A 13,419-nucleotide genomic window follows, 5' to 3' on the forward strand; every position below is an offset into this window, starting at 1 on the left:
TCTACGATTCACATTCACAACATATTGATTAATTTTATGAATAGTTTTTAATGATGATGTCATCAAAACAAAATATTATATATCATGAGAAATGTTAAAGTTTGGGTTTCTCGTATCGAACTTAAGTTTCTCGTACCAAACTCAAATAGCAAATTCACCATTTTGTCAACATAGCTTTGTCTATATTAAGGCATGTAAATTCGACCTTTTAAAATAATTATACGTATGTAGTTTAGCAAAATTCAATTGAAAAGAATATTTGAATTTTATTAATTAACTTTGGATTGTAATCGCGTTGTCTTTTTGCCTAGCACACGCCTCAAATAATATATACGAACAGGGAAGAGTAAAGGGTATTATAAAAGGAAATTATCAAGAAAATTGTAAAAATGATAAAAGTAATGATAATAGGTTATATCTACAATACAGTGAACTTATTAAACTAACGAAATATTTTCTGTTTCTCTCTACAATTTTAATCTAGCTCCTTAAACTACCATTAAAAATAACGTCTAGTTAGAACCAAAGATCAGTGGGGTTATTCACGAACGAGGCATGTCACTCATCGTTGAATGGTGTCAATCTGTATTATATGTTTTTTAATGCGGTTTTTTTTTGTTGTTTGAATTCACTCTCATCTGTGAAACTAGTCTATAGTACATCGAAGATCTACCAGATCTGACCTACTATAAAATTGCGTTGTCAATGTTCGTGAATAGGCCTCCATAGAATATGAGCATGTTACCGAAGAGATCCCTAGCGTTAGAAGTTACAATTTAATTAATCTGCGGTGCTATGAGGGTTTCAGTTAAAGGCCGGTGTGTGGCGATGCGCCGGCGCAGTGAAATTACAAACAGTGGATGCTAGAGGGCGCCACAAGTGCTTTAGACTAGTGTATTAGTGAATACAATATGATAAATGTACTTACCTACTTATTATCAAATTTTTCAGCTTGTTTAACTTTTTGATGTCGTAAATATAATTTTGATTAGTAAAATTTCGATGTATTGGGTAACGAGTATAAGTGAAACAAGAGCATGATACCTATAGATAGATATCTATTAAATTCTATTTCAGATAAAATTTCGAATAAGAAAATAATATTTATTAACACTTTTCTTTTTTATATGAACAATACATATTTTTGGGGTAAATGAGACCTCATTGTAGCTTCAAGATTTATTTTTATTATTTATTTAATAAATGTGTATGTACTTAATTAATATCAGAACTTAAAGATGTTATAGGCGTTAAAATAAAAAAAAAAAAATTATCTTCATTTGAATATGTTTTATTTGAAACAAGGATAATTTGAACAATAAATTGTTATGCGAAACTAAGGAGGCTGTACATTGATATTTTTATTTTGAACACTTATTTTGTAGGTTTCTTCCGATTTTGGTATTTAATACTTTAGATTATATTATAAGTAAGTGATCGTGAACCGATGCTAGTCGAAGGTCACACCTAAGCTTCTGTCGCCAAAGGTATTATAACATATATTTATCGAAACTTAATTTTTTATTTAAAAAAAATTATTGTAGTAAAATATATTATTTTTTAAACATGAGTGTATTCCGGCAACAAAAAACAATTTCTTATGATTATAGAAAGTCTAAATATGTAACATACAATGATCGAATATTAACCGTCCATTTTAATTTATGACAACTAAAACCTCAAGTATTCATTTTATATTATTTTTATGATGAATTTTTGTAATTTATTGGTAATATTTTTGTTATATAGGAAGATATTTTATACTTAATTTTAAAATTAAAGTGCAGTTATTGAATGTATTGCTATTGTTGGGTCTATTCACACATTAAATCTTCTAGTACCTGTGTAAAAAATACCAATGCAGCATAACATGTTTCAAGCGAATACACCCAATTTTTTTTCTTTTTACTATATATCTGCCATAAATTTTCCAATTTTTGTCATTAATATAAAAGTGGTTGCTTGATAAATCGGCACTTCAAATTCTATTCCGATTAACGATCTCAAATTTTGAATATTTTTTGTGATAAATGCAGCTAAGAAGCTTATTTATGTTGTATTAATGTTTTATTAAAAATAGCTTCTTCATTTTTAGCAATATAGTGTCAATGATGCAATAAAAGTTGTGTTCAATACTCGTACTGGCTAGAGAATAAAAGCTTCGCTTGAATTTTATGTAGTAAAATCCAAGTTTTATCTTATACTGTGGAAATATATTTTGAATATGCTAATAAAATCAAAGTACCAACTCTGGCTCTTGTTTTATTTTATTCATTGGAACATTACTGATCTAGTCTTTTTTCACTTATTCAAAATGGGAAAGTCAACTGTTGCGTTCCCTGACGATGCCATCGTAAGGAAATGCTAGAACTTAGGTTTGCAAGCTTTCGATTATAAATGAAAAAAAATATCAATAAAAAAAATACACGTTTATTCATTTCAGTAACGATCCACTTTCCCGACGCAGGGCATTCCTGGTGGCGTCTCTGCCCATATCCAGACTGACAAGGATATTCAATCCAATTGTCCTGAAGCTTCAACCTCCAGACCATACCCTGCGAACACAAAATTGTATTAATAAATCATTCATCGCAATTGATATAGAAAATGGACGTTCTTTGAGGTCGCAAATGTAGTTCTGTGATTCCGCCCAATACGTGGCCACAGCAACCGCACGGCAGTTTGTCACAATTGTGTAAAAAAAAGGGCGCCATAAGAAAAATTACGTTAACGATTTAAAAGTAATAAAGACGATAAAAAAAGTCACCGCCGCATTTCAATATATACGACAATCGCTTTAGAATTCGCTTATTTTTCCGCAACCTTTCTAATGCCGGCTTTTGCCAACTGAATTGCAATCTGAAGGATTGCTTTTTTGGTAGAGAAAGAGCGACTTTATCGAGCGTCGTAACGCACGCTTGCGTCTAGAGCCGTACTTACGATTGTTATTGTTCGCTAGGCGCTCGTCTTCAGCCGTTGACGCCTAACCGTAAAAGTTGACGTTGTATAGCATGGTTATGCCGCCGCTGTACGCCTGTCGTCCGCATGAAGAATCTAATCTATCTGAAAACGACTCGCACGCACTTTGTTGATAGTCGACGCACGATAACGTGGGCCAGAAAATGCGGAGAGCAGGGCTCGCGTGACGCGGCTCTAACTAGCTCTCACATGCGGCCCATCATCATATGTGATGTGGCCTGTAGATTAGATGGCTGGTTTGAACCACCCTCGCCTGGGGTGCGTTCAGTATAACGATAAATTATTAGAATATAAAGGTGTTATGCGTTTAGATAGACATCAAGTTATTTCGTCTGAAAACATTTCTGGTCAATCCTAAATCTGAAGCTTTTGGCGGCGTTCGTCTAGCGTTTATAGCGCAGCCCTGATATAAACGCGGTGTGACAACGTAGTCACTACCTGTCGAATTCATATGACCGCAAATGAACGCACCCCAGCATTTTATCATCTGCTTAATTTAAATTTGGTTCTACTGCAGAAGATTATACTCGTGACGATTGACCGTCGCGTCTCTAATAGTCTACACCTGCAATAAAACCACAGCTATAAACATATATTCCGCAACCATGGAAGCAGTATAAAGCAGAGACTGGACACCAGGTATCATGCACAAATAGGATATCTGAGTTTTAGTGCTCAAAGAAAAGATTAAAGTAAAAAATATCTGCTATATTTAAAGGGATTTAATCTATAATTAAGTATACAATTTAACTTATTCCTTAAGATCGGCCGATACAATCGCAAGCGGGATTCGCATAGGGCGAGCCACCGTCCGGTTCGAAATAAAACCCCGCGTCTCAATCTTCATTTATTAATTAATTAATTAATTTACATGATCATTCAATGTCGTCGTCGACTTTTACCGAACGCAACGCAACGATCCTCGGTCCCGGAAGACTACCGGTACAGTTTGTTCACGTGGAGTAACGCTATCTTATCCTAGAGTGGCGCAGGAGCGCTAGTACCGGCGCGGGCCCATGGCGCCGCCGCCGCGCGCCGCGCCGCCGCCGCCGCTACATACAAACACACGCTCAGTCTGCTGCTCGGCATGACCAACCCTAGCCCAGCCATAGTGCACCTCTAGACACCTGTCGAAGCTCCTATTTATCCTCATTTATGCCGCATTGACGCAATTCACGCGTCCGATTGTTTTTTTTTTTCGATTTTCGAATTACAGACAATTGTTATTTAAAAACAGCTCCGTATTTTTATTTTGAAAATCCCAAAAATAATAAGCGACACTTCAAGACAACACCAAATTGTTGTCGACATTCCGAAGGTTTGAAGTAACCCTTGCTCGGGAAGTTTTTAGTCCGTCCGATTCGTTCATTTTATATTAAAATCATGCTCGGACATGATATCTCGTATGTTAGTGATTTCATTGATACGTCCGATTTAAGAATGAAGTACAATTGAAAAACGCTTCGGGAGTAGGCTAACGAAGTAGGTAATTGCTGTTTTCCTCGCAAATTAAAGTACGAGATTGAATGAGATGAGTTACTCTTTCTGTTTCTGTTCTGTCGCTAATCATTATAAAATAGAATCAACCCTGAACTGCTCCAGGTCACAGCCTTGATGTAAATACAACCGTTAATATCAAGAAAACCTGTGTTTACACAGGGACTTATTTACGTCAAGTTTGGTCCCAAAAAGTGTGAGCGCACCGCAATACAAACAATCCGCCATCTTAATTCGCACGTCAGAATGTTCTAGAAGCATCTAGAGGTTGCACTACCACTTTGAAGGCTGTGCGGTTAGCCATGTCAGCGGCGAAACAACACATTGTATATAAATGTTTATCACCTTTGTCTTAATCAGTCCAAATTTAGCTGCATTGCAAAAGTATTTTGATTTATTCGATAGTTACAACACAGAACAATATTGATCACTTGTTTGTCCACACTTGTAAATGTATGTTTCATTTGCATGGAAAAATGATTGTGACTAATAGGTAAACATTTCTTGATACCAGTTAGAATTTTTTTTAAATATAGTAATTAGCACTGTCCAAAATTTTCACTGTACAAAAGTTCCATGAACCATTAGTGCCAAAGATTCCAAATAAAAAATAAACGTGAAATAAATACCTATCAAAAAATCGTAAAAAATGTTCTTCACAATTCATCATTAAGCATTCAAACAATTAATAACTAAAATTCATCAGTTTTGCATTAAGCAGCAAACTTCATATCTAGTTTCATGACAAAACTGATGATATAACTGAAGATTTAGATTGATGACAACTTGAAAACCATTGTTGTTTACATATTAGTCACATGAAGTGTACTGTATAGACTAGGAGACACTTACCGTCCCATTGGTGGGTATTGTTGTGCATAGGGATCTCTGTCATAACCGGACGGAACTGCTCCACCGCGGTCCCTGGAAATACATTTTTTCCATTATTGATTTGTATACCTTTTCCTGATCTGAATATGTATATAATACGAGATCTAATTCATTTCACATATTCATGGATAGATATTAGTGTCCCTCCACATAGGGTTGCCAGGTCACCAAACTAATAGCCGGACAGACCAGCCAGTTTGGCGGGACATTTGGCTAAAAAAGCCGGAACCCTGTATTATCGGTAGTCGACTCTCGTCGCCTGCGATCGGCCATGCTCGGCGGCAGCTCTCGCTTTGCGATATGTTAAAAGCCTAACAAAATCCGGGCAAGATGGACACCGTTTATTTTGGCAGGACATGCGATCAAAAAGCCTAATTATGACTGGCTTTATCCAGATGCCTGGCAACGCTACTTCCATATCAACGAACGTTCATATCGTGATACTTACATGGGGGACCTCCTGCTGAACATGTCTCCGTTGCCCATCCCCGCGCCCCGCTGCGGGGCCGCGCTGCGCTCGTAGCCGCCGGCGATGGGCACGGGCGCGCGGTACGGCGCGCGGCGCTCCAGCAGCTCGCGCTCGTCCGGGTAGAGCGGCGCGCGGCGCTCCTCCGGGTACATGCCCGCCATGTCGTCCACCGGCGCCGCGTAGCCGCGGCGGTCGTCCGCGTACATGGGCGCGGGCGCCGCGTACGGGTCGCGGGACAGCGCGAAGCCGCGGCGGTCCTCCCCGCCGTAGCCGTTGTAGCGGTCGTCGTAGCCGGCCGGCGCGCGCTCCGCCCCGCGGTCGTAGCCGCCGCCCATGCCGTTCCGCGCGCCGCCTCCCATGCCCATGCCTCCCATGGGCGGCCCGCGCATGTCTCCGCCTCGCATGTGCCCCATGGGCCGCGACTCCCGCATGTAGGGCGCGTCCCGGCCGCCGCCGCCTCCGCCGCGCATGGGCCCGCCGCCGCCCCGCCGGTCCATGCCGCCGCCGCGCCGGTCCATGCCGCCCCGCATGCCGCCGCGCATGCCTCCGCCACGGCCGCCGCCTCGTTGTCCGCGCTCCTTGATACGACCCCGCTCGACAGATATAACGGCGCCGTTGAACGTGGTATTATTTAACCCTCTGATAGCGGCCGTAGCTTGGTCTTCGGTTTGCATGTGTACGAATCCGCATCGGTTCATAATGTCACATTCTGTGACGGCGCCGAAGCGCTCGAATAACTTTCTTAAATCTTCAGGTTTGGAACCCTGAGGCAGGCTGCCGACGAACACTTTTGTTTGCTGTAACGACATCATTATATTAGATAACGTTTCACCCGCACAAGATTGATAGCAAAATGAGAATAATTATTTAACTTACCGGCACCATTGTCACTAGAATCACTTAATGTTATATTTGTACTTATAATAATCACTGCACTTGGTAATACATACGACGCAAAAGAGTAACCTCTCGCTACCTTGTCACAAAATGGCGGGGATGTAATGACGAGCGGGCTGATTTCATTCACCACTTGCCAAACACTGTTGCCAACTGTCATTAACGAAATGGTTGTAAATCCGACCTAAAAAAGCGCCAAGTTGCCAAACACATGCGCTTTCAGTAAACGTATACAAAAACGGATGATGGTTAGGTGATGTGGAGAGGATGAATGAAAGCAGGTTGACTAAGCAGATATACAAGGAGAGTGTGGAGGGAAAGGTCGGAGTGGGAAGACCTAGACGAACGTATCTTGATCAAATAGGCTATTTTACACCATGTAAAAAAAAATATAAAAATGCACGTATCTTATAGATTTTGTAAAAAATAAAAGAAAAACATCGATCATTATTCATAAAAGTGCAATATGGATTTTATAATTCAATTTAAAAAATCCTCTTTTTTAATCTGTTCTTCAAAAGTCGAAAACGCTATCCGCCATGTTGGGTACTGACGTGACGTCATACTTTTAGTAAACAAATATCGAATCGAAAACATATTGATGATGTCAGGCTCTGTTTATTTTGAAATTTTAAAATTTCTATCACGTTTTTGGGTTTTTACTCTTTAATAATTTAATAGAATCATGGAAGACGGTTTTGTGAAAGCAGACAATATAAATCTACCGAGGATTAATACGTTGATGGTGGCGAAATTTTTTGCGTCCAATCCCGATTTCTGTTCTGCTGAGTTAAGAAATGTTAAAACAGCGATGTAAGTATTTATTGTATTAAACATTCTCTTACAATACACAATTATAATAGGTAAATTATTACACAACCAATCCAACATAACCTATTTTGGATCTCTTCTTGCTAATTTCAACCAAGTGTTTCTCATCTTAATATCACTTGGCAGTGGAATCCACAATTTTTCTGGTGTTTTTATACTTGTATTCTTGCATTCAGGAACAAGACACCAACAATATGTATTGTAATTCATTATTACAAAAATCTTTTTACTTTAGTCTTACGTAGAGCCGTATTGTTTACTAAAAGTATGACGTCATGAGTCAAAACAGCATGGCGGATGGCGTTTTCGCGCGAAATTACAAAATCATAAATAATAAATCGTTTTTAGAGCACTTTTCGGCTTCAAAAAATTTTAATAAAAATTCTATAGGTATAACACAGTCTCAGGATTGATTTAAAACAGTTTTCAAAAAAGAGTGTAATAGCCTATTAAGGACGTCCTGGTAAAGGATCAGGTCAAAAGTACCCGAAACCGCCCGAAGTATGCAGAGATCGTGGCAAGTGGAAAGAGGTAGTCTCTGCCTACCCCTCCGGGAAAAAGGCGTGATTTTATGTATGTATGTATGTATACAAAAACAGCGTCAATAATAAAAGATAGTAATAATAGTCATTCGCCACGAACACTTAATTTTTTTTTTACAAAATTGTGATTAAATATTAATTTGATTGGTAGACAATGAAGTTTCATTTCGTTGTTTTATCGTCATAAAAAATATACCTACTATGTAGAGACGATATATTTTGTTTGTTTTTGCTTGCAACTGTGAATCCAATTTTTTGTACTTCATCGAGGGCCACTAAGGCTGACCTGGTCAAAAAAATGCTAGATTGTGCACCGAATTAGCTTAGTCGGAAACACTGTTTTAAAGTTTAGCGTCGTGGGTGACTCAAGCAACGCATAATATGACGATGACATGACGCCACAATGACGCTTACCAACCAGCCGGCACAGCAGCCGGCTTATCAAATCAAGCATTTTGATTGGTTGCGCTTGTACTGCATGCACGCAGAACAAAATGATATTGGTTATTAAGTCAACACGCAGGATATGTCACTGTCACAGCTGGCATATTCAACTTGGCTGTACATGATAACATCGTTGCTAATAAAAAGCAAAACAAAAAAATGTACTTTCTTTAAAGCAATCTATGGCTAAAATACACCGGAAGCGGAAATAATTTAGGCGGGCATTTAAAAATCCATTTTATAGATTTTGTACGATTCCATAAGGATGATTAATTTTTGTAGGGGTAAACTATTGAAAGTTTAGTTCTTTTGCTTACCTTCATTTACTGCACCCCTGTCTTTCTCTAGTGTTCAGCGTACTCTTTATAAGTCCCTTAAGAGGACTGACGGCTGACTGACAAAGGTGTGTAAGCAAGGAAGAAAATATTTAATTATGTCTATAATCTGAGATTTCAATTGAACGTAGGATAGGATTGGGAAAGATAGAAGAAAAGGAAGAATCTTGGATAAAGAAAAACAAAATATAGTAGGTAGGTATATTATTGTACTTAGTTTTTAATCAATACATTGCTGCTATTATTAGGTATTATCAGTTTAGTATCACAATAATTATTAGGCAAAAAGTAATTAGGTAGATACATAATGTCATCTTAACGAATCCAAATATGTCGTTGCATTATTAATTGATTTCATTAACTTTACAACTTCGTGGTTAATGGAACTCTTAACGTAATCACCTAAATTATATTTATTGATGGTCCCGCATTCAGCCTGACATTGAAATATGGAGAAAAGCTTGGCTTGTATTTTTTCTGGGTCGTTGTGATGGATTACCTTGGGTGATATCCGCTTGGCCTTCTTGAACAGGCTGTCGGCTGCAACAGTCAGGTTCAGAGGTATCACATCATTGCTTCTTCTGATTTCCGGAAGGGTCATGCGGCCCAACATGTACCCTGGAAATGAAATGATGAAAAGATCGAAAATTTAAATTTATCACAAAAATACTACCTACGAACAAAAAACGATGTTGACCTATTGTTTACAGCATATGGTATTTGCTCTAAGGCATTGATTATTGATGTATATTACCTACTTACTAATTACCTACTATTAATTACTTACTTAGTAAAAAACTTGTTTCAAGTTGAACAAGACCGGCCTACGACCAAGATCTCTTATTAAATGATTAATTTTTAGCCTATGGAAATAGGGCAACTTCAGAAAAAGGCTACATGTAAAAGATTTATAATAAAAAATATATTCACTATATAGTGTTTAATTAGTTCGTTATAATATAAAATGGAAATAAGGGACGTTCTTGGCTTGCAATGATAAATATATGTAGTAGAATTTTTGTATTTTCCTCATCTCATAAAAGAAAACTGGTGTAGCAACAGAGCAGGCAAATTCCAATAATTACTAAAATTTTGACATTCTTGATGAACAATGTTAGTAAATAAAAAGGTCGCGTACTCACCTCCGAAAACACAAATAACTCCGATAAAAAGGCCGATCGTGGCGTACAGCCGCTTGCTAACGTGCGCAGGCGCCGCCCCGCGTCTCTCAGAGCTCATCATAACTTAAAATTGAAGAGAAACAGCCCGCCGCAGCCGGTCAATGGCGACTCCTGCGCGCGCGCATCTCACGCTTACTATTAATAGAAAAGTTTCAACTTGTGTCTGTCTGCACGGTTTGTCTCGGATTTTTACTGATTGACGCATGTTTAGAAGTTGTGTGTTTCCTTTGTAATATTGCCAAGTGTTGGCAGTCCTTTGCCATGTCTCATAATCGCAACGTTGGAATTGGTTTGCAGGCAAGAGCAAAAATAAATACTGCTTTCATTCAAGTTCATTGACCGCTATTATACACGTTACATAAGCGACATTGACATACATCGCACATTTTTCATTCTGCCTTAAATTATTACCAAAGAATAACACTCGAACACGCACGCAAAAAGAAACAAATTTTCTAACAAAATAATCATTTATTTTAAACTATCAGTGTTATAAAAAATAATTGAAAATTAAATCATTACACATATAATATATTTAACAATATTGAATGATACAAAATTACAAGTTTTTGTTTGACTGTACAAGTATTAAAGAACTTTAACGCACTGACTAAAAACATTTTTTCTATACCATAATTCAATATCAACCTTTTTCAATGTTATAGATAGAATTGTACTTATGGAAGTGACGCAAATTAAACTATTTTTCTTGGCTGTGATAAGCTGAGCGTTAGTTTAATTTGACAAGTTCCTCCATTTTAAATAAAAAAAAAGTATATCATAACATTATTTTTGAGCGCGATTCAGTAGAAATGATTGAGAGTAATAATAATAAACAGCGGAAGTTTATTGATAGATAATGCCAATTTTACTGCAAGTTAAATAGTATACCAATTAACCATCTTTTAATCTCGAAATTCACATTAAAATTATACGCCCGTTTTATGCGCATAACTTTATTTTACCGAAAAAGATTTTTCCCACGACCCAGTCGCACTAATCTTAGCTGAAAATAATATTTATAATAAAGGAATCTTTAAGGTAAGACATACACAATCCAAAATTATATGGTTCAATTTCACTCATTTTTCAATTTTAAATTTGAAGTCGCGTTTTTACCTTTCGTGATCCCAAAACAACTTTCATTATTAACATCAACATATCACCCACCGAACCCACATCACTGTGAGATCCTGATTGCCAAGCCTCTAAATACCAGATTAATAAGTCACAATAACAAATCCAAAATAAGTCATAACCTTACAAACTGATTTAATTAACTTCGACATTTCATGGTTAAAATAGCTCTTAACATTGATGGTCCTACATTCAGTTTAACATAGAAATCTGGTGAAAAGTTCTCTGCTTGTATTTACACTGTGTGACATGAAATATTGTGAATAGTTTGTAGTCTAGGTTTAAGCTAGTCTAAGCTCCCAACATCGACGGTCCCACATCCAGTCTGACATTGAAATCTGGTGAAAATACTTGTATTTCTTCTGGTCATAGTTATCATTGGTTATATATTGGTTATACTAAACAGCACTTTGAGGTCTTTGATACTGAGTTTGGAAGCACGTTTTTATCCAACTCCCGCTTGGCTTGTTGCAACTTGGGCTTACCAAATTACTATCACAATTGTTAGCTAAATTAAAAAGATCTCATTAAACCGGATGGCAATGAATCCAAATATGTCGTGGCATACCGACACACGGTTACGATCCCTTAATATGACAGGTTTCATTATATTAATTAACTAGAGGCCGCCCGCGACTTCGTCCGCATGGAAACCCTATCAATCCCGCGGGTACTGCGGAATAAAAAGTAGCCTATATGTTATTCTGGGTCTTCAGCTACCTACATACCAAATTTCATCGTAATCAGTTCAGTAGTTTTTGCGTGAAAGAGTAACAAACATACATACTGACATACTTTCGGATTTATAATATTAGTAGGATATTGCTTCCACATTCAGTCTAACGTCGAAATATGGTGAATAACTACAATCATCATCACTGGCCCATATTGAACAGCACTTTGAGGTCTTCGATGCTGAGTTTGGAAGCGTTGGTATGCCGCGCGCCAGTCAGCACGTTCTCGGCCAGCTCCAGCTTGGCTTGTTGCAACTTGCGGATGCTCTGCTCCACGGTGTCCACGCACATGAATCTGACGAAGAATAAATGTACCTAATTATTTATGTCAATGAATTAATTATACGTAAATCTTGACTTTTCAGGAACTACTACACTACAGAATATAATGAATTGTTATAGCCTTTAATACATACATACATACATAAAATCACGCCTCTTTCCCGGAGGGGTAGGCAGATACTACCTCTTTCCACTTGCCTTTAATGTTCTTCATAAAATAAAAACAAAACAACAATTGCCCTAAGATCCTTTAGAGTATCGACTTAATAATAAATAAATGTAAGATTCGCACTTACAAGCTGCAGAAATTTTTACATTTCTGTCAGAAAAAGATAAAACCACGCCAAATTCACCGCGCGTTTGCAATACTCCAGATATTTGGCAGCGGTCGGCGATCACGAATCGCGACAATGACTTTCTTAATACCCGTGCGGCGCCGACGTCACGCCACATTTATATCTCTCTCAGCGATGCACAGCATAGGTTGCATTTTGCGGCCTCTGTGGCGCAGCGATGCCTGTTTCGAATCCCGGCCAGGGCATGACGAGAAATAAACTTTCTCTGATTGCCCTGAGTCTTAGATGTTTTTCTATGTAGTTATTTATTATAAAATATAGTATCTTTGAGTTAGTATCTTGTAACACAAGTCTCGAAATTACTTCGAGGCTAACTCAGTCTGTGTAATCTGGCCCGTGTATATAATTATTTATTCATTATGTGATTGGATATCTGGATGCATATTTCATAATGCCTTAGTCCATTCCTTTAGAACCTGACATAAAGGTAAACAATCTTGATACGTCTTTGTTGAAAAATAAATCTAAAATACAATATGGTTAATAGCATAATTCATAATGAAATCTATTTTTTGTTTTATTATCTCATGGCTATATATATAAACAACATTTATGTACAATATTAAAAAAAAAAATTATATCAAATATCTATTTCAGGACCTTAAGAAGTGGACTTTAAAAGATATTTCGGCTCTAATGTGTGATAGAAAACTTATTTATTTATATTTAATATTATTGACTTATTTCTTCACGTGGGAATATTCAGGAAGTCTTTAATAAAAATATTTCCAGAAATTATTTGTAACCAACATAAATAAAGAAATACAAATTTTCTCGCTTTGCACCAATAGAAAAAAGAATAGGACCACTCCATCTCTTTCCCATGGATGTCGCGAAAGGCGAC

General features: G+C 37.4%; 3 protein-coding genes across 5 annotated transcripts in view; all 3 read right to left on the reverse strand.

Moving 5' to 3' along the window:
• Nucleotides 1-2,416: 2,416 nt before the first annotated feature.
• On the reverse strand, nt 2,417-6,876 carry LOC106137887 (uncharacterized). Of its 3 annotated transcripts, none has more exons than XR_009657247.1 (4): nt 5,816-6,648; nt 5,329-5,400; nt 2,941-4,031; nt 2,417-2,555 (listed from the first exon to the last, which is right to left on the reverse strand). XR_009657247.1 is itself a non-coding variant. In XM_060949184.1 (4 exons), exons 1-4 carry the CDS (start codon nt 6,719-6,721, stop codon nt 3,977-3,979), a joined length of 954 nt encoding a protein of 317 aa, XP_060805167.1. In that variant the 5' UTR covers nt 6,722-6,876; the 3' UTR covers nt 3,673-3,976. The 3 variants fall into 3 exon arrangements, 2 of the variants coding, with proteins under 2 accessions (XP_013194279.2, XP_060805167.1); XM_060949184.1 differs by lacking the exon at nt 2,417-2,555 and adding an exon at nt 6,713-6,876 and having other exon boundaries at nt 3,673-4,031; nt 5,816-6,633; XM_013338825.2 differs by lacking the exon at nt 2,941-4,031.
• Nucleotides 6,877-9,097: 2,221 nt separating this feature from the next.
• Nucleotides 9,098-10,239, reverse strand: LOC106140938 (uncharacterized). Its single transcript, XM_013342589.2, has 2 exons — nt 10,028-10,239; nt 9,098-9,503 (listed from the first exon to the last, which is right to left on the reverse strand). Exons 1-2 carry the CDS (start codon nt 10,125-10,127, stop codon nt 9,196-9,198), a joined length of 408 nt encoding a protein of 135 aa, XP_013198043.2. The 5' UTR covers nt 10,128-10,239; the 3' UTR covers nt 9,098-9,195.
• Nucleotides 10,240-11,249: 1,010 nt separating this feature from the next.
• The window catches only part of LOC106137842 (transcription termination factor 2), a 32,323-nt gene continuing 30,153 nt past the window's right edge, over nt 11,250-13,419 (reverse strand). Inside the window, exon 21 of the mRNA XM_060949217.1 lies at nt 11,250-12,232. Within this exon, the coding sequence (XP_060805200.1) occupies nt 12,079-12,232 (154 nt within the window). The 3' untranslated portion in view covers nt 11,250-12,078. The remainder of the gene's footprint in view (nt 12,233-13,419) is intronic.

The sequence above is a fragment of the Amyelois transitella genome, chromosome 18 (assembly GCF_032362555.1).
Source record: "Amyelois transitella isolate CPQ chromosome 18, ilAmyTran1.1, whole genome shotgun sequence".
NCBI lineage: Eukaryota > Metazoa > Arthropoda > Insecta > Lepidoptera > Pyralidae > Amyelois > Amyelois transitella.

Excerpts from the sequence above, each read along its gene's own strand:
- LOC106137887 (XM_060949184.1), bottom strand. Across the intron at positions 5,401-5,815 it reads TTCAGCAGGAGGTCCCCCAT|GGACCGCGGTGGAGCAGTTC; the intron begins GTAAGTATCACG and ends ATGTATTTCCAG. Across the intron at positions 4,032-5,328 it reads CAATACCCACCAATGGGACG|CGGCGGCGGCGGCGCGGCGC; the intron begins GTAAGTGTCTCC and ends GTTTGTATGTAG.
- LOC106140938 (XM_013342589.2), bottom strand. The coding sequence starts at position 10,127 with ATGATGAGCTCTGAGAGACGCGGGGCGGCGCCTGCGCACGTTAGCAAG. Across the intron at positions 9,504-10,027 it reads AGTTATTTGTGTTTTCGGAG|GGTACATGTTGGGCCGCATG; the intron begins GTGAGTACGCGA and ends TTTCATTTCCAG.